General features: G+C 44.1%; 3 protein-coding genes and 1 long non-coding RNA gene across 14 annotated transcripts in view; 2 read left to right on the forward strand and 2 right to left on the reverse strand.

Moving 5' to 3' along the window:
- Positions 1–6387, forward strand: part of NPAS2 (neuronal PAS domain protein 2) — a 99425-nt gene extending 93038 nt beyond the window's left edge. For all 7 annotated transcript variants that reach the window (XM_085214085.1, XM_085214073.1, XM_085214070.1 and 4 more), the window contains 4 exons: positions 780–946; positions 1989–2081; positions 3628–3811; positions 5050–6387. In XM_085214085.1, coding sequence (XP_085070211.1) covers positions 780–946; positions 1989–2081; positions 3628–3811; positions 5050–5220 — 615 coding nt within the window. In that variant the 3' untranslated portion in view covers positions 5221–6387. The remainder of the gene's footprint in view (positions 1–779; positions 947–1988; positions 2082–3627; positions 3812–5049) is intronic.
- LOC146545619 (uncharacterized) lies at positions 1529–5429 on the reverse strand. The gene is made up of 2 exons (XR_014880636.1): positions 5300–5429; positions 1529–3805 (listed from the first exon to the last, which is right to left on the reverse strand). It is a non-coding gene; the product is annotated as an uncharacterized LOC146545619 (long non-coding RNA).
- A 2890-nt stretch (positions 6388–9277) lies between the features above and the next one.
- Positions 9278–14403, forward strand: RPL31 (ribosomal protein L31). Of its 2 annotated transcripts, none has more exons than XM_003203153.5 (5): positions 9278–9372; positions 10142–10258; positions 10964–11089; positions 13677–13789; positions 14323–14403. In XM_003203153.5, exons 2-5 carry the CDS (start codon positions 10152–10154, stop codon positions 14352–14354), a joined length of 378 nt encoding a protein of 125 aa, XP_003203201.1. In that variant the 5' UTR covers positions 9278–9372; positions 10142–10151; the 3' UTR covers positions 14355–14403. The 2 variants fall into 2 exon arrangements, with proteins under 2 accessions (XP_003203201.1, XP_085070282.1); XM_085214156.1 differs by lacking the exon at positions 9278–9372 and adding an exon at positions 9482–9505.
- Positions 14404–15069: 666 nt separating this feature from the next.
- Positions 15070–19149, reverse strand: part of TBC1D8 (TBC1 domain family member 8) — a 48200-nt gene continuing 44120 nt past the window's right edge. For 2 of the 4 annotated variants that reach the window (XM_085214124.1, XM_085214115.1), the window contains exons 17-20: positions 18159–18224; positions 17532–17621; positions 17266–17366; positions 15070–16035 (exon numbers count right to left, since the gene is read on the reverse strand). In XM_085214124.1, the coding sequence (XP_085070250.1) occupies positions 15577–16035; positions 17266–17366; positions 17532–17621; positions 18159–18224 (716 nt within the window). In that variant the 3' untranslated portion in view covers positions 15070–15576. Of the gene's footprint in view, positions 16036–17265; positions 17367–17531; positions 17622–18158; positions 18225–19149 lie in introns of those variants that run through there. The other 2 variants (XM_085214134.1, XR_014880639.1) reach the window with 2 other exon arrangements.

The following is a 19149-nucleotide window of genomic DNA, read 5'->3' on the forward strand; positions in this document are numbered from 1 at the left end:
TTCTCTATTCTTCTGCCTAAGTGCAGACTATATAAAGTGTGTCTTTACAGCATTTACTTCACCTTAAACTCCTTTTTAAGATCTCAGTCAGGAGAGTTACCCACTGCCTGCCATGCTGGCATGCTGTTGGAGTGCTTGAATGTTGATGTGAGATGCATGGGCTGGGCATGAGGAAATGGAAGCGCAGCATCAAGTATTTGTAACCAAGACCTGTGGGAGTGAGCAGGCCTGGCACAGCAGTTCTGTCTTACTGCAGACTTCTGGGCATTTCCTTCTTTGCTCTTCCACCCACCAGATGTGCCTCCCTTCAAAGGAGCCACAGCCTCTATTGCTGTTCTCAGAGTGCACAGTGAATGTGGCTGTACCATGATGAGGTGACGGCTTAGAGCCCTCAGCCTGAGCATTTAACTTCCTACCAGTCCACATTAATGTAACTGTTTAAAAGTGAACAAATAGAAAGACAATTACATTTTTTTCTTAGAAACGGTCATTCAGGTTGGATATTGGGAAAAACTTCTCACAAGGAGCAGTGAGGCAGTGAGGCTGCCCAGGGAGGTGGTGCAGTCACCATCCCTGAAGGTGCTGAAGAACCGTGTGGATGTGGCACTGAGGGATGTGGTCAGTGGGCATGGTGGGGATGGGCAGATTGTTGGACTAGATGATCTGAGAGGTCTTTTCCAACTTTAATGATTCTATGATTCTTTGATCCCCATTGTGTGGCTCTCATGGCAGGGATCGCCAGACCTAAACCCCAGCCACCTCTCCTTGCTCTCTTGCAGGGCCCAAAGGCAGAGAGAAGCACTGAGCTGACAACAGGCAGCAGCCGCCCAACTCGCAGCACAGCTACACTGTTCTGCCCCTCCACCCCTCTGTCACGCCGAGGCCCTGGCCCCAGCTCTGGTCCTGTTGCATCTGCTGCTGGCTGCAGCCACGACCAGCAGCTCAGGTAGGGCGCAACACAGACCACTGCACTGTCTTGAGATGTCTAACACCTCAGGCTGGCCCTTGGGAGTGAGGAAGGGGGTGAGGCTCCAGCTCCAACTAAGTTTATGAATCTTGGTTGGAATGTTGCCCAGCATAAAAGGATCTGGGGGTGCTGATCAGCAGATTGCTGAACACAAGCCAGCAGTATGCCCAAAGAAGCCAGCGTCACCTGGGCCAGTGCCAGAAACAGTGTGATCAGCAGGTAAAGTGATTGCCCCTCTGCACTTAGCAGTGGTGAGACTGCACTTTGAGTGCTGTGTTCAGTTTTGGGCCCCTCACTACAAGGACGCTGGCTGAGCTGGTCAAACACACACAGAGAAGAGCAGTTAATCTGGAAAAGGAACCAGAAAACAGGAGTTATGAGGAACAGCTGAGGGAACTGGGGCTGTTTAGTCTGGAGAAGAGAAGACTCAGGGGAGATCTCATGTCTGTCTACAGCGACCTGAAGTGAGGCTGCAGCGAGGTGGGTGTCCGTCTCTTTTCTCAGACGACAAGCGATGGGACATGAGGAAATGGTGCCATATCACAACAGGGGAGGTTTAGCTTGGATATCAGAAAGAATTTATTCACAGAGAGGGTGGTCAAGGATTGGAACAGACTGCCGAGGAAAGAGATGAGTGAATGTGGTACTAAAAGGATATGGCTTAGCAGCGGACTTGGTATTAGGTTAATGGTTGGACTTGGTAATCTTGAATGTCTTTTCCAACCTAAGTGATTGTACCAAAAAAAAAAGACAGCTGGATATTGAGGCAATACAACCCTTCCCACTGGAATTAGCAGGAATGATAGAAGTTTCTCTCTCCTGAAACCCAGCACCTCAGAAGGGCACACATGTGACACCACTGGAATGCATGGCCCCAGACCTCCACAAAGCAGAGCTGAGGTTACATCTCCTACACTCAATTTTGTGCCATATCTATAAAAGCATCTTAGTTTTCAAAACAAGGCATTTTTATGGTCTTTCTCTTACAGCAGTATCACTTTTTCTTTTTTCCATGTGCAAGACTGTTGCTCAGCCAGCCTATTCAGCCTATGATGCCCACATCCTGTAATGCAAGACACTCTTCAGACCTCAGCATGGCTGGATCCCAGGCTAAGTATGTGGCTTGTTAAAGATAAAATGCCAAAGTTACTTTTGAGGGAAAACAGCCTTCTTTAGTACGATGACAAAATAAATACAATCAGGAGCACATTATTGTGCTGAGTCTGGTTTCCAGCATCAGGGTCAGCCTCATCTGCTTGGTCAAATCAGTAACAATTACAGAGAGGAACAGAATGTGTCAGTGGTATCTTAAGAAGCCCAGGCTGGGGAGTTTTTTCTCCCTCACGTGGCGCTGACTTCAATGCTGGAACTTCTGACCCACAGAAAGTAAGTCCTGACCCAGCTGAAATGACCAGCACCAGGGAAGTTGTCCCCCTCTGCACAGAGAAGTACTAGAGTAACACCAATGGAGGAATGCCTAATTTAGAGCAGCAAAGCCAAAAGAATCAACAGGCCCTGCATCAGCGCTCTCTGAAATGCTGCTAAACAGACAGCCTTGTTTCTTTCTTTAAACCTTGGGTGAAGGAAGCAGAAACTTTCAGTCATAAAATGCTTTTTTTCCCCTTTAGCTGTTTGTTTGTTTGTTTTTGTGGTCACCATCCTTAATTGTGAACTGTCAAAACGATCAGTTCTTTGTACATCATGAAAGTGATTCCATAAGTTACCTCAGGAATGTAGGTATTCAGTACTTCTTTTTTAAATGTAACTGTTGCTGCTTAAGATTACCTTGAATTAAAACCTTCAGCATACAGATCTGCAGTTGAGATCTGCTTTTAAGCCTCTAAATAAACAGGCCTGATCTTCAAACATACGCTCCCCATTCAAGCGCTCTGCTTTTTCAGAGCTCACATCCTTTCATAAGTGCCCAAATCTTAGCCATTTCTGACTAACCCCTGATTTTGAACAGCTGTTAGAAAACACACAGCACAGTATGATCTCATCACCCATTACAGGACAAACAGAATTAGGCTGGGTTGGCAGTAGCTCCATTGTGGTTTTACCCAGCGCCTCCTGCAAAACAGCACATATTTGGCATTTGCTATGCAAAAGCAGCCTAGCAAGAGGAGCTGAGTGTTTTGTTTTTGGCCTGTCTCTCATTCTAGAGGACTTCTAGAGGCTTCTTGTGTTCTTCTAAAGCACCTTAGAAAGTAATGAAACCTACCCATCCTTCTGCAGAAGATTGCCACCCCCACAGGCAGCCATACCAAAGCACAGGCAGCAGAACAAGGAACGTATTTACTTCTCAGCTGCTGCAGTTCAGAACTCATCTTATTAATAAAAAATCAAAGGCCATTTGCTTTAATGAGCCTGGGATGTGAACCTGTGGCTGAAGACATGCATAAACCAGAATCTCTAATGAATCTAAAATGTGGTCTGGATTTTGAGGTGCAATGTGCTCTGCCTTGCAAGCCCAGCTCATGCACAGCATTAAGTAAAGCAGTGCTGCCAGTGGTGCTGGTCCTCACGTGCACAGATCTGATGAACTGGAATCTTTTAGTAAGAATTATTTATGAAGACTATTGATGTCCACCTCGTGTCCTAGGAGAAGGCCTTTGTTTCTACTGGTTTATTCTTGATTGTTTTCCTTCTTTCTCACACAGATATTCTCAAAATCAACAAATGTTTCAAAGTTTGGAAGTGCAGGCTTCCAGCAGCAGCTCTCCAATCGTTCTGATGGGACAAGCAGTGTTAAACCAAGGGTTTCCCACAACTCCTTCCCAGTCATCCTCTCTGCCATCTATGCAACTCCAGCACCAACAGCATCAGCAACAACGCTACCTGCAGGTAGGGAAGGACAAAGAAGACAATGTGTAAAACACATGCACAAAGTAAGGAGGCGAATGGGCTGTGCAAACAGGGCCTGCAGGCCTTGCCAAGCTGTAAGTTTCAGCGGGAGCCTGATCACGACAGAGATGGTCATTTCAGAGATAATGAAATGTGCAAGGCACTGATACAGTGTCGTGTACTCTTCCAGTATAGCAAGGGAGCAGTGAGAACAGTCAGACTATTTCAAAAGAAATTACTAATCCTGCATATTGGAAACATAATCAGATTATCCTGGATGTATTAAAAGTGTATTTCTAGATGGAGAAAATTGCTGCCTTAGGATTTATTTTGTACTCTTTATTAAGTACAAGATTTGCTTAGTTTACAAGTCAAAAGATGATTTTTAATTACCAGCACCAACATAAAATGAGATCTGGATCAGATATCCAGATCTCTTCCATAAATTAAAGTATTTCTTCAATCCACAAGGCAAAGAAGATGAATTGGAGCAGATCACCTGGAAGCATCAGGTGATTTGAAGATGAAAAATACCTTGATGTTTTGTTTTGTTTTGTTTTACCTAATTCAGCACATACTAAAGCTAAGGGGTAAGGGGGGGAAAGATGTGTCTCTTTAGATGTCTCAAAAGGAGCTGAACTGAGTGTAAAAAACCTGATCATAACTCCACTGGAATCATTGAAAGAGTATCATCGACATCAAATAATTAAACTGAAAAATGGCATCGTTACCATAGCTGAGAATTAATGGGGAAAGGAGGAAAAAAAAAAAAAAAAGGCAGATCCCATTCTTACACAAGCATCTGCAAAATTCACATGGACTTCAACACTGCAAGGTTACACCCTATCATGTACTCACAGAAAGAAAGGGCTAGAAGGTACCTCATGAGGTCCACTAGGTTCCCCCATGTCATTTCCGTTTCATTTCTATCATCCAGCTATGTCATTTCTGACACGTTTGTCTCAGCCTGTACTTAAACAGATGTTTCATAATAACCTGCAAGTCCTAGGCAGGGCATGCCTACTGGAAAACCTTTCTCAATGCCTAATTGTAATCTTCTTTGCTGTAATTTAAGTCCATTCCTCTTAGCATAGGTAAGCAAACCCCTTGCCAAGCAGACAGCCCAGAAATAAAAGCCAGCAAAAGAGTAATGTTTTTAAGCATGCTGTACATTGAGGACGACGAGCTTTAACATGTGAAAGAACCAAACAACGAGATGAATTTTATTTTATCTGTAGGTACAAACACCAAGTTCTTTGCACAATGAGCAAACTGATTCTTTGCTCCTGCCATCTTACTCACCACAGCAAGGAAATATGGGGTATCATCAGACACAGCAGCAGCAACAACTACCAAGAAGAAGCAATAGCTTATCAGAATCATCAAATTTACCACAGCCACTGCGATAGAGTCCCACCAGCACAATCAATGCACGATTAGCTTTAACCAATGGGCACATGGGGCAGGAGAGAATGACTTTGTACTTACTGTTTCGGCTTTTGCACGAGCCTTTGTTTCACAGCTCTGTGATGCCACAGAGGACAGACTGCTGCACACAGCGCACTGATGGCACGCTGGATTTAGTTTGTGCTGTCTTGTGAGCGCAGCACGTACTGGCAGAGCAAAACAAAGAGGAACACTACCCTGTGCAAGCTCCATCATCATTGGGTGCACAGGAGGAGGAGTTCCAGCTTGGTGTGTCGCTTGGAAAGCTGTCTGGCAATTCCAAAAGACTGTTGACAGACACATGAGGTACATGGCCTTCACTCTTTCAGTTCTTCTTTTGTGTATGAAAAGCACTGCATCAAAGGTCTATTGAGGAGAGAACAAGAGATTATTTTTATTATGATTATTGTTATTATTTTGCACAACTGCACAGAGGACAAAACCTAGGCACTTTCTGTAAAGGGAAGTTTGTTTCTTTATTCTTGTGGCCAAATTAGCACATCCAATGGAAAAAAAAAGCCTGGTCATTGGTGAAGATGGTCTACAGCTCATAACCCTTGATTTAGAATCTGAAAAGTATTATGCAGCTTACCCTAACTGTTCTTTGTGACTAAGAACAAAACAATAACAACAAAAAACACTGGACTGTTTTCTATATGAATTGTGATTGCAAAGGTGAACTCAGATTGTAAGCACAATCACGCATCTCTCCCGTAATACAAGATGGATCCTTCTTCAAGCTAAATAACTCACTCACTGCAAGTCTCTGAGAAATATGCACTGTGTTTTGGCCCACTGACTCGGGATGCTGCAGACTATTACATATCTCCTTCATTATAACATTTAGGGTTGAATTTTCCTTTGGGGGGGAAAGAAGAAATGCACTTTTCGCTTTTTTTGTATGTTTTCTGTTGATATGTTTCTAAGAAAGATTTTATGTAATTATTAAATAAAAAGTAGTGTATTGTACAGCTGTTGTAATAATGACCTATTTCTATATAAAATAAAATTATATGGAATTATGTGGAAATTATTTTGTATATGAAATATCAACTCATTTCACAAGTATGAAGATTGTGCTTGTGCTTTTTTGTGAGTGGATATTTTGTAATAAACTAATGAATTAGAAATGTTTTTTTGTGAATGGTACTACTGTTTCATGCTATATACATCTCAAGCTATTTTTTTCCATTTAATGATGGACAGTGTCTTTATTTGTAGAATAAAATAAAATAGCCAAAACGCTTTATTGCAGGACTTGCACACATTTTCCTGTGGCTGTTCAACTATGTGATTCACTTTAGATTTTTAGTATTAGCTTAGAGGGTATTTGGCATCTAGTTAGCAAAAACAAATATCCTATGGGATCTGGGGTATGGCACAGACAATTAGAATGATAGCTTAGGAAGTTAAAATAGCTGCTAGCCAAGACAGCTAATTTTATATTTTCTTATAACTCTGAAGGCCGCAGCTCTGTACTTCCAACCAAACAGTTTTGGACTGGGACAAAACACAGGGCACAGCAAACAGTTTACAGCAGTCAGATGTAGCATATTACCAGGCTTTGACCCGTGTTCACTAAGCAGCAGCTTCAGTGCTTGGAAAGTTGGCTGTCCTGAGTTTTCTGCTACACCTCTGCTGGATTAGCTAACATACCCTCACTGCATACAGTCTAGTCTCCACTGGGTATTGTTGTGCAGACTTTTTCATGTTAAATTCAAATTGACAAGATGGAGCAGCCAAAGCACAGACCTGCTTTCCCTCTGCAATTCTGCTGCAGGAGCAGCAAGCTCCAACAAAGAACAAGGTGGACAACTAGGTGTAAGAATGTAAGAATGTCTTCACCTGCCACAGCAGGTTTGAAGGGATGGCTCCCAGAGCCCCTCAGGACAGCCTGCATCTGCCTGACACAGTCTAACCTTCAAGAGAGCACAAATCATTCTGTCCTTCCCACACTTCTGCATCGAGGATGTCACAGGGCCCTTGTATTCATCTGAGGATGTCACAGGGCCCTTGTATTCATCTCTGACCTCTACAACAGAGATAACTGGGTTAGGAGCTGCAAATGGTGAAAGTAAACTTTCAGAAAAAGTTCACTTGCCCTGGATTCTGAAAAGCCTTCTGTAACAAAAAACAAAACAAACAAAAAAAAACAAAACAGGACTGGCTGGCAACAATGACTGGTACACAGGTACTTTAGTTTGTACTGAAGGAAGATGAAAGAATCAAGTATCTGTCTCTAAAAAGTGTATTAAGACTACATCTGGTCTCTAAGAAAACGTTTCTACGATGAGCTTCAGTCACCTCTCCCATATATCTGAGTCACTGCGCTCACATTTAAGCTCTTACATTCAGTGAAGCAAGAGTGACCCCTCCAGATGAAGATTAAAGCACCAAACCCTAAGGTTCTCTCACCTGATGTCTGAGGAAAGTTTTTCTGTTAACTATAAACAAACCTTAGTGAAGGCACATTAGCTAAGTAGGGGCTAACTTCATAAATGCCATCCACTTCTTTACATACTTATTCTTGGAAACGGGAAGGGAAATCTGCCCGTTTGGAAGCCAGAAAGTTCATGCAGGGAAGCAGTAATGAAGGAACAGAGAAAACACCCATGGAAGTAGCACTTCTTAAGGGCTACAAAGACGTGAAGGATCTAGAAAGGAAGATGTGTGAGGAGCGACTGAGGTCCCTCGTGTGCTCAGCGCAGGGCAGAGCAGCTGAGGGGAGGCCTGATGGCGGCTGCAGCTCCTCACAGGGAGCAGAGGGGCAGCGCTGAGCTCTGCTCTCTGTGACAGCGACAGGGCATGGAGCTGTCAGGGAACAGGATGCCCAGGGCAGTGGGCACAGTCCCGAGTGCATGGGGTATGTCAGACATGGGGGTTTGAATGCTAGGTGGTCTGTGTGGACCTGGGAGTGGACTCTATGATCCTTGTAGGTTCCCTCCAACTTGGGATATTCTATGATCCTATGACTCTTGGATCTCAGTTATTATGACAGAAGCCAGAGGAAGAGAAAATCTCTGTGAGAAATTGTTTTACTCTCTCACATTTCTCCTGACTCTCAGTGGTATGCCTGAGCTCAGCATCAAACCAGCAGTACTGCAGCAGTTAACAAGCTGTCAATAGGGTGGGGTTATCTTCCCATAAGCTGGCTTACACTGTTGTTTGGAAGGACACAGGGCACTTGTGAGAGCAGATTTACATCAGTATCTCATTTTTCATGCTCTGTCTCATTTCTCCTCTATACACACATTCCAGATCTGGATTATTGCCATTGCTCCCTGTTGCATGCACATGGATTGCAAGTCCTCTTTTACAGAGTGGTTTGTTGTTCTGGTGTATTATAGCTGGGGTTTGCCTTGTCCCAGTGGAATTGCTCAGCTCTGGCTATTTCCTTAGGGAGACAGGGAAGTCATAATATGTTGCGCTGTGTCAGCTGATGCCCCTTACTGTCTCAGGGATGAGAGGCACAGATTGAATGGGACACTTCCTACCAATGGGATAATCTTCAAGCCAAGCCCCGATACAGGGGCCAACCTATAAGAAAGACCCAGAGGCTGTGGATGCCCCATCCCTGGAGGCATTCAAGGCCAGGCTGGATGTGGCTCTGGGCAGCCTGGTCTGGTGGTTGGCGACCCTGCACATAGCAGGGGGGTTGAAACCGGATGATCATTGTGGTTCTTTTCAACCCAGGCCATTCTGTGATTCTGTGTGACCCCTAAAGATGGATGGCACATGGGAAGGCAGCACTCAGAGCCCAACACTCTGGTGGGTGTCCTCGACGGGTGTAAGTTCCTTGGCCGTGAGAACCTTTAGCCCAGCAAAAAGCAAACAAGCCAGGTTAGCAGAAGCATGCACCATGTAGTAGTACAGTCAGAGCAGCATATCATTAAAATGCATCCCACAACTAAAATCCTAAACCCCAATCACCTCCTGCCGGGGAGCAGCCTGATCTTAGACGGCATCCGCCAGAAGCGAGTGCGCATGCGCGCCGGACACCGCCAGCCCCTGCCCCCCGCTGTTCCGTTTGCGCAGGCGCAGTGGGCCGCAACCCGGAAGGGTTCCTTGCTCCCCCGCTCCCTTCCGCCTTCCTTTCCGGCCTGCTCCCGAGCGGGGTGAGTGGGGCTGTGGCCCAGCCGTCCTTAATCCGCTGCCATCCGCTCCGCAGGGCCCGCTGCGGGAGCGCTTCTCCATCCGGTCCAGTGCGGGGGACGGTCCTGCGCACGGGGCGGCGGGGTATTCCTCTCGGTGGGCGTCTGCTCCGTAGGGATGGGCGCACGTCCCCGCGCCCCCCGGCCGGAGCTGGGATGGGTGGGGAGCGGGGTCGTGGAGGCCGCGGGGCAGCTGTGCAGGGACTGCGGTCTGTGCGTGGCTACGGGCTGTGGTGGGGTTCGGGATGGGAGCAGGAAAGCGTAGGCCCCTCTTGGGCTGCCCTGAAGGAGGAGGGAGCGTGGAGATGCAGTGGCAGGACGGGGGGGTGGTTTATGGTCGGCAGAGTGTCTTGGGAAGCAGCCATGGAGCCCAACGATGTGACCCCAGGGATTCTGTACTGTGAGAATGGTGATGTGCTGCAACAGGCTGCCTATAGAGAGGTTGTGGATGCTCCCTCCCTGGAAGCAAGGCCAGGCTGGATGGGGCTTTGAGCAGCCTGATCTAGTGTTAAATTTGGAGGTTGGCAGCCCTGCCTGCGGCAGTGGGGTTGGAGCTTGATGATCCTTGAGGTCCCTTCCAACCCAAACCATTTCACGATGGATTAATCAGAAATGACATCCTGAACATGGGAGTTGTGTGGCCTGTAGGGAGCTGTGGAATGGAGGAGCTGGGAATGTGACATAGGAAAAGTTATAAGGGTGTGTGTTTGATGTGTGCATGGATGCTTTTCAGTGGTGTTCAGATGGCTCCTGCAAAGAAAGGCAGCGAGAAGAAGAAGGGGCGATCTGCCATCAATGAGGTGGTGACCAGGGAGTACACCATCAACATCCACAAGCGGATCCATGGAGTGTAAGTGGTGGTGTTTTTTTTATTGGTGAAGGGTTTCATGTGCAGGTGGCATTTATTACTGCAGAGAACAGTGCTTACTGGCACGGATTGCAGGGGGCGGTGGTGTAGTGTCTTCTCCTGCAGTTGTATCCCAGAGGACCAGATCTGTACTTCTGGAGATGACTTTCTGAAAAAAGCTTATTGTTTTTTTTGTGAGTGTTCCTGGACTTAATTTGAAAGGAGAGCTATTTGCCTCTGTGCCTAAGTCACTGTTATTTCCCAGCCGAAGTATAACATTTATCCCACTTTGATAAGTTTTAGAAGTAGTGCTGATCCAATCATATAATTGGATCTGTGCTCATTGCTCAATTGCGTGAGGTGTAAGTTGGGGTATGATTTGAGTTGAGCGATGTTTGGTGGGATTTGTGTGTGTTTGACAACATCCTGAAGTTCATACAGCCATGCAGCAGCAAAGTGCTTGAGAAGACTTACTGCAAAATTCCCTTTGGTTCCCCTCGTGTGTGTATGGCTGCGGTCACACAGGAACTAAAACTATAATTGGCAAAATGGCAGAAATTAACTTCGAGCAAGAGAGAAATGAGACGGCAAACTGACAGCGATGGTTGAAGTTGTTTGAATTGCGTGGCTGGTGGATGATTGATGCAATGAGTGTCTGGTGCTGACAGTTTGCTGGAGTTCAGTTATTGGTTCTTCTGCTTGTCCTAGGGGCTTCAAGAAGCGGGCACCGCGTGCTCTCAAGGAAATCCGTAAATTTGCAATGAAAGAAATGGGTACTCCTGATGTTCGCATTGATACCAGGCTGAACAAAGCAGTCTGGGCGAAAGGAATAAGGTACATTTCTGCTACTTATCTGGGTTGGGGAGGGTGAAACTTTGTAATAATGACTTTATATATACAGGACTTAGAGGGCCGGACAAATTTGTAACCTTCTTGCAGTACTGCACTACTGTAGTACCCCAATGCTTATCATAGCAGGAAGGTTTTAGAAACCCATTGCATTCCTGGCCAGGAACCTGGGATCTTTAATGTGCCTGAAGAGAATTAGGTTTGAAGCATGGTGAACAGACAAAATGCTGCACGGGAAAATGATGTGGTGTGTTGTAAATAGGAAGGTTATTCTTGTGTTGAGAATATAAATAATGAAGTTGTTTGGGGGTCAGGAAACAAAAAACTTGTGTTAAATTGCTGCCAGAGAGGCAGTTGATTCAGCATTTGACATGTGTTAAGGTGGCCCAAAGGCTATTACTGACTGTAAAGAGTGGGATCTTTTACACTATAATAAGTTACCTGGCAGGGATTCATACTGTAAGTGTCAGTCTGGCCCGTGCCGTATTCAGAGTCCTTGTGTGCTTTGTCAGCTCTTCCTTCCTTCTAGTATTGAAAGTGGAGGTTGGTGGCCCTGCATGTGGCAGAGGGGTTGGAGATTGATGATCCTTGAGGTCCCTTCCAACCCTGGCCATTCTGTGATTCCTTCCAAAGCAGAATGGGAAGATGGGACTAAGTTATTGGATGGGCTGTTTTTCTGTCCTTAGTATTAAGCTGTTGTGGTTTGTGTGTAAAGAAGTAGCAGTTGTTCAGTCAGATGACAGCATAACTTTGGAGGTTAGTTGTGAGGCTACTATCCAGGACTTCTTCGTATTGATTTGTAAAAGTGCTGCTAAGTGCATTCAGCACAAAAGAGCAGGGAGTCATCACATCTGCCTTTCCACCTTTGGTTTAATTGCAGTTGTTGCTCTTCTGGGATTAACATCTTTTGGAAGGATGAGGAGAGACTAAAATCACAATGTCAGCTAGTGCAATGATTAGCGAGCCAGGCAAAGTAATAAGAAATGCTTAAGAGATGGGAGAATTGAAGCAAGTGCCTGTGTCTTAATTACGGTATGCATGAAAGAGCTTTGTGCTGGATCTGATTTAATAAATACGCTCTCAGAGTGCACAGTGAGGAATTTCCTTCTCCTGAGTGAAGTACTGAGAGCAAGACTTGTCCAAAATCCTGGGTTCCTTTGAATGGGAGGCTACTTGACAAATGGTCTAAACAAACCATTTTTTGCCTGCCCTCAGCATCAAACTTAGTGCAGTATTAAGGGAGGACGCTAGGCTGTGACTGAGTATCACAAAACACAGCAGTTCAGCTGTGATTCCGTGGGCTTTGTGAGGAAGAAACGCTGATCAACTGTATGTCCATAGGTAAGATCTTTTTTTAGCTCTAATGCATATTAAGGTTGCACTGACTTGTGGCGTACAGATTGAGTGATGCTCTGAATCTTTAACAAGGCCCTCTGGCTTTCAAAGTAGTTGTGGGGTTTTTGTTAGTTTTTTTCCCCCTCACTGTTTTCTGTTCAGGTAAAAATGCTGGACACAAACAGGGAGATGAAGGGCTGGAGCAGTTCATTAGGAAGGGAGCTGATGGTGCAGGTGGCAGCAGGCTCAGTGTGAGCCAGCAGCGTGCCCTGGCAGCCAAAAGGCAAACTGTGTTTTGGGCTATATTAAACACAGCATGGACACTTGGTTAAAAGAGGTGATTCTTCCACTATATTTAGCATTGCTGTGGTCTGGTCTTAAATATGGTGTGCAGTTCTGGGCTCCACAACGTGAAAAGAATGTCAGGGTCCTGGAAAGAGCCCAGAGGAGGGCGCCAGAGCTGTTAACAGGGCTAAAGGCATGTCCTGTAAAGCTGAGGGCACTGGGCTGCACAATCTGGAAGAGGACAGGAGTTGACCTCGCTGCTCCCTGCAGTGCCCTGAGAAGCAGAGGGAGGTGCTCTGCTGCTGGGAATTGATGACAGAAGGGAAATAACACGGAGCTGCACCAGGAGAGGTTCAGACTGGGCATTAGGAACAATTTATTTATTGTGAGGGAGCTCAAACATTGGAACAGGCTTCCTAGAGAGGTTGGCGATATCTCTTGCCTGTTTAGGAGGCATTTGGACAATGCCTTCAATTAATACACTTGGACTTTTTGTTGGCCCGGAAGCGGTTGGGCATTGGACTCAATATATCTTTGCAGATCCCTTCCAACTGAGCTATTATATTCTATTCAGGTAAGAAATGCTTGTTAGTAGCAGCTGCTTGCTGATGATAATCATCTTCATTTTGTCTATTTGCTGGATCAGAAGTAGAGCAGTGGTGCACTTCTGAGGTTATGCTGCCAGTGGATCATCAATACTCAAGGCTCAGTTGACTCTTAATGGCACACTTAAACATAAAAGCTCCTTTAAGACAAGCAGCATAAATTCCAAGGTACAGGCTTTCATTCTTGTTACGGTGCTGTTACAGAAACAGGATTGACTCATCATGTCTTTGAAATAGGCAAAGCTTCAGAAATCAGAGAGGTTAGTAACCATGGAACAAAAGCTTTTTTCTTTCCTGTTGACCGAAAAAAATTCAATACATTGACAGTTAATGATGTCTTGTTTTAGGAATGTTCCTTACCGTATCCGTGTGCGTTTGTCCAGAAAGCGCAACGAGGATGAGGATTCCCCAAACAAGCTGTACACGCTGGTTACCTATGTACCAGTCACAACATTCAAAGGTAAGGTTGCATGGCATCTCTTCCTGAAGGAAGTCGTGCAGTAGTGAGCAGCCAGTGAAATAGGACAGCTTCCCTTCTGCAATGCAAAGTTAGGATGAAAAATGCAGAAGGGGGTCCAACTGCTGATTTAACTTAATCTACTGTAGAGAGCAGAGTAGGTTGCCTGATCAGCATTAAAATTGTAAGTATGGAATTATGTGAAATAATATATACAAATATATTTGAAAGAAGAAAAAAAAAACCACTGTAGATGTTAGAGTCATTTAAGATTGATGCTTTCCTATTTAAAGTATGTCTAATGATGTTGAAGGCACAAGCAGGTAGAGCCTTCATGTGTGTCAGCTGAAAAATACCTTATCTGCAGAATGGATTTAACATGAAGCTTCCATTAGTACTTCCCTGTGTAGTTCTTCCAGAAGTAGATCAGCAAACTAGCTTTCATACCATAGGTGGACTTCTCTTGGGAAGGCTTGCATGCACATGGAAGGGAGTTATAGTAGGAACAGATGATGGTACAACCTCTTATTTTGCAGGTCTACAGACAGTCAATGTGGATGAAAATTAAACCGATTTTAATTACAATAAAATAATTAAAAAGAAAGTTTACTCTTAAATCCTTTTTATTGTCTGGTCTCTTCAAGATCTCACCCGGGAAGCATTGAGTTGAACAGGTGACAACTTGTTTTCTTGGGGCTTTGCATAATGGGGATGTTATTTTTTATTATTATTATTTATTATCTAGGAGGAAATTTTTCACACAGAGTGTGGTGATGTGCTGGAACAGGTTGCACAGAGAGGTTGTGGATGCCTCATCCCTGGAGGCATTCAAGGCCAGGCTGGATGTGGCTCTGGGCAGCCTGGTTGGTGGTTGGCAACCCTGCACATAGCAGGGGGTTAAAACGAGATGATCATTGTGGTCCTTTTCAACCCAGGCCATTCTATGATTCTAAACAATCCAAAAATCTGCAGACTTCTGTTACATGTGAATGTAATACAGAAGATAGTGTTTGGCTGGCAAAGTCCTAGGATTTTGTTCCTGTAAGTATAAAGAGCCATGACCCAGGTACTGTAACAGTACTTTGTGTATGTAATCTCTCCTAGATGGAGTCTGTAGCTGTTACTCCTTTGGTTTGCTTTGAGTCTGAAGGCTTGTGTCTGCATACTGCACTGAGACTCTGGCTCTGGCCAAGCCATTAAATGGGAACGCACTATCTCAGGGAGCTTGAAGTAGGAAACTAATGGCACTTAGCTCCCATCAATCCAGAAATTGTCAGTGCAGGTCTAGTACAAAAAGGGTTTATTGAAAAGTGCATACTTTCAGAGACCAACATCAAAAGCACAGTCCATGTACACTTAACTTTTCAGCAAGACATACAAATTGGAATACAATCAAATATATTAAAATAGTTTCAATTACCAGCATTGAAACAGTTTTCAGTTATTAGTGCAAAAAAGGCAACCTAAACAAACTGCAGACAGTAGCTGAATAGTTTTCCTGTTTTTTTTGTTTTTTTTTTTCCTTTAGAAAAAAGAAAGGGACAACAGGAGCCAGCCTCTGCTCTCCCAGTAAGGAAGAGGACTTCACTGTCTTCACACTGTAGACAGATGTTTCCTTTTAACATTCAGTGGATGGCACAAAATGACTTACACACCCCTTAGCTTTAAAACTCTTAAACTGAAAACCACAATCTAACAAACTTTATCAGAAGTCCACTGCTGACTGAAAGCCTTGTACAGTATGTGCTTTGGCATAATTTCAGTGCATGTTCTTTTTGATAGGTTTGTTGCTACTGTGTGTTTAGTTTTGTATGTTCGCTCCGTGACTGGCAGCTCATTCCATTTGTTTTGAGACTATACTGATTCAGCTTTGCATTCTCAAGTTTTGGTTTTAGCTCTAGGGGTTTTTCAAAGAAATTAACTAATGACTGTTCAGTTAAGAGGGATGCTAAAATATGTTCAAAAGAGACAGTCCAGTCCCCTTCGGTCACAGGTGAAGACTGAGAGTCTCTGTGAAGGGTCTTCACAGTGTCACTAAAAACAGCATCGTGGTCTGACACAGAGGCCTGGGCCTGCAGGTCCTCACTGAATTCATCTGATCCACTCCCCAGGCTGATGCTCCTTTGTCCTACTTCTCCAATCTGAAGTAACAGGGTGGTCACAGTGGCAATGGCTTGATATAAGTCATTCTCCTCTGGATCTTCGTGAAACATGCTGTACAAGGTTTTGCAGAACTGAATGAATTCTCTCTGTAAAGGATGAAAAACCAGAAGTAAGGTGCTGAACAGCTATGCCATGGGTAACTAGGAGTCGGGAGGGCAGAGCATTGCAAAAGAATGCAGAATACTGTCTGCAGACTTGCTCATTTTTAACTTCTGCTTGCTTTAGAAAACTGCAAGCAAGGGGATTTCAACCTCCACTCAAGCTAAGAAACACTTGTACTGGAAATCAAAAGAGGAACAGCAGAAAAGTATTTTGCTTCCTTGCTTAGAACAGGACCTCTCAGATGACCAAAGGACAAGTGGAGATACATTCCATTAATGGCAGAAAAAGCATGGGTTGTTAGAGTGACTCACAACCACAGTAGCCACTCAAAGACCTGCAAATACTTTCCCTTCTGCTGCTTCCCCAGCTCTCACCAGTAATTTTTTCTTCTAATTTAAAAAAAAAAAACAAAAAAACACACACAAAAAAAAAAACCTCCTTGCCTCACTCACACTTCACAGATGCTTCTTAGGCTATGAGCTGTTCCATCTGTGAGACCTGAAGTTTCACACAATCAAAGGTTAATTCAAGTTGAAAGGGACCTCAGGAAGTTCAGTCACATGCTGCCCTCAGATGGTGTGAGTCCTGCTAAGCTTATGAAAGGCTGGGGACAGGCCACCCATTAAAAACTTTATTTAGCTGTACCATCACAGAAGGGATTCTAGGTAGATCCTCATTTCTCTTTGTATGTCCATAACACATTTTAATAATACAGGGCCCCCTTTCCCCAGTACATTTCCTTGTATCAAAAGCATACACAATACTGGCATTAGGGAAGAGATGACAAGGTGACGAGCCTTTGGCTGCCTCATGCTGTTCAGATCAGCATTAGGCTAAGACAGGGCAAGTCTCAACTGTTGATGGACCAACAAGGTTACCCTTCTGGTGGGGAGAAGGTCAGAAAAGACAGAACAGCAGTATACATTCTCAGGAATTCTTTGGGTTTATGAAGAATGCTTTTTTTCCTTCCTGCTAATGCTGTATATTTACCAGCGAGTCTGTGGAGAGGAAGCTGCTTAGAAAGGTGGCTGATTGTTTTTTTTTAACATGATGCCTTTTCCCTCCAACAGAATAAACCAGTCCTCAATACCTAAAGGACTGAATCTGAGCTAGGGCTTAAGTTACCCTAAGAGCTAAGCTGCTGTATTTGGACAGCTCATTTGTGAATACTCTCTACTTCTTTAAAAACAGACCGCAGCCCCTAACATACATACCTGGCTCATTTTTGGCAATTCTTTTTCAGTTTTAGTATCTTTTTCTTTCGCTAGGTCCTTCAACATCTGTTTCAATTGCTTTTGGTAATCTACTGCATCTCCTTTTATGGAGCGGACACAAAAAGGAGAATTAGTTTTCAAGTCATTGCAGTAAATCAACATTTCAGAATAAAACCCAGGGAGTGAAGATAATGGAGTGGGGTAACATGCAGAAAGTCGTTATCTCATACGCACACGCATACAATAGAGAACCACTTCCTCCATACCGTTTGATTTCCCAATGACTAATGGTCTTGAAGTTGACAGCAAAGGATTCTTCAGTGGTGACTGGCTTTCTCTTTCATCTTCTGTGAGAGCTGTCCAAAAGAGGTATCATTAATCCTTCTAATGCTCCGCAGTGGTTATTTATGTTTGTAAAATTTACATACTTGAAGAAAGCTAAATAACAGGGCAAATATGTTTTTAAGCAGTTACTTCATTAAATCATAATGTAAAATTATGTTAATGTAAGTAAAGCTGGAGCTGCAGTAAGAGTAAGAAGTCTGACAGGAATGGCACACTGAATTAAAAACTTTAGAAACTATTGCAAAATTTTGTCACCTCGTCACAACTGGATCAAGATGTGATGAGGACATTTCTACTGCAAACTGAGGACAGCCATTCAATAATGTAATCCCAGTTTGTATTTAGTCTAGAAATAACCATAGAATTGGCGGCAAAACATCTCCGGATGCAGCAGATGTGAGCCTTAACGTTTTGTATCCATAAATTCCACCCAAAAAGCTTTTAACTGGAGTGAGCGTAATTACAAACGCAAATCCCAGCTGAAGGAAGCAAGACCTTTTTTTTTTTTTTTAAAGGAAAACTGAGGTACATCCTTTCAAGTTTCTTACCAGGTGGGATGTGTAGCTTATACAGGAACTTTATCTTTTCATTCATTTCTCCATTATACATGATATCTGAGAGAAGAGGTGGGGGAGGAGGGGGAAGAAAAATAAGGAAGTGAACTAGAGCATTTACTCCCACAGCTTAAAATAAATCAGCCATCTCAGTGCAGAAAGAATTGTTTGCAAGAACAATATATGAAAACAAGCACATTACTTTGAAATATTTTAAGTTGTGCCTATTAATGAGGAACAGCAGGTGATAGGCATCTGTTGTGCTCTTTGTTGTTGTCAAATAGAATGGGAGTACCTACCCTATGGAACTTCATCATCAATTAAAAATATCAAGGAGAATGGTAGGGAATCTAATGAAGGCTGTTTGTTGCTTCAAGATAAGCAGGAACAAGAAAGGGGAGAGACAGAAAATTCTCTTCTTTGGGGGCCATAAGGTTTTTAATGTTTCTTCCTTTTTGCCCTTGCCACTGTTCTATAAAATAAGCCCCAACAAGATATCTACTTTTCTTGTAATATAGCCAATATTTTCAGTGATTAGAAAAAATGAGATTCTTTGAATGATTTGGGTTGGAAGGAATCTTTAAGATCACCTCATTCCATCCCCCCTGCTATAGGCAGGGACACCTCCCTCTAGATCAGATTGCTCACAGCCCCATCCAGCCGGCCTTGAATGCTCCATGGAGGGGGCATCCACAGCCTCTCTGGGCAACCTGTTCCAGTGTCTCACCACCCTCACAGAAAATAATTTCTTCCTAATATCCAGTATAAATCTAACATCTTCCAGTTTAAAGCCATTTTCCCTCATCCTGTCACTACATGCCCTTCTAAAAAGTCCTCTCCCAGCATTCCTGTAGGCCCCCTTCAGGTACTGCAAGGCCGCTTCAAGGTCTTCCTGAAACTCTCTTCTCCAGGCTGAAGAATCCCAGCTCTCCCAGCCTGTCTCCTTAGAGGAGATGCTCCAGCTCTCTGATCATCTTTGTGGCCC

The sequence above is a fragment of the Meleagris gallopavo genome, chromosome 1 (genome assembly GCF_905368555.1).
Source record: "Meleagris gallopavo chromosome 1, MGAL_WU_HG_1.1, whole genome shotgun sequence".
Classification (NCBI taxonomy): domain Eukaryota; kingdom Metazoa; phylum Chordata; class Aves; order Galliformes; family Phasianidae; genus Meleagris; species Meleagris gallopavo.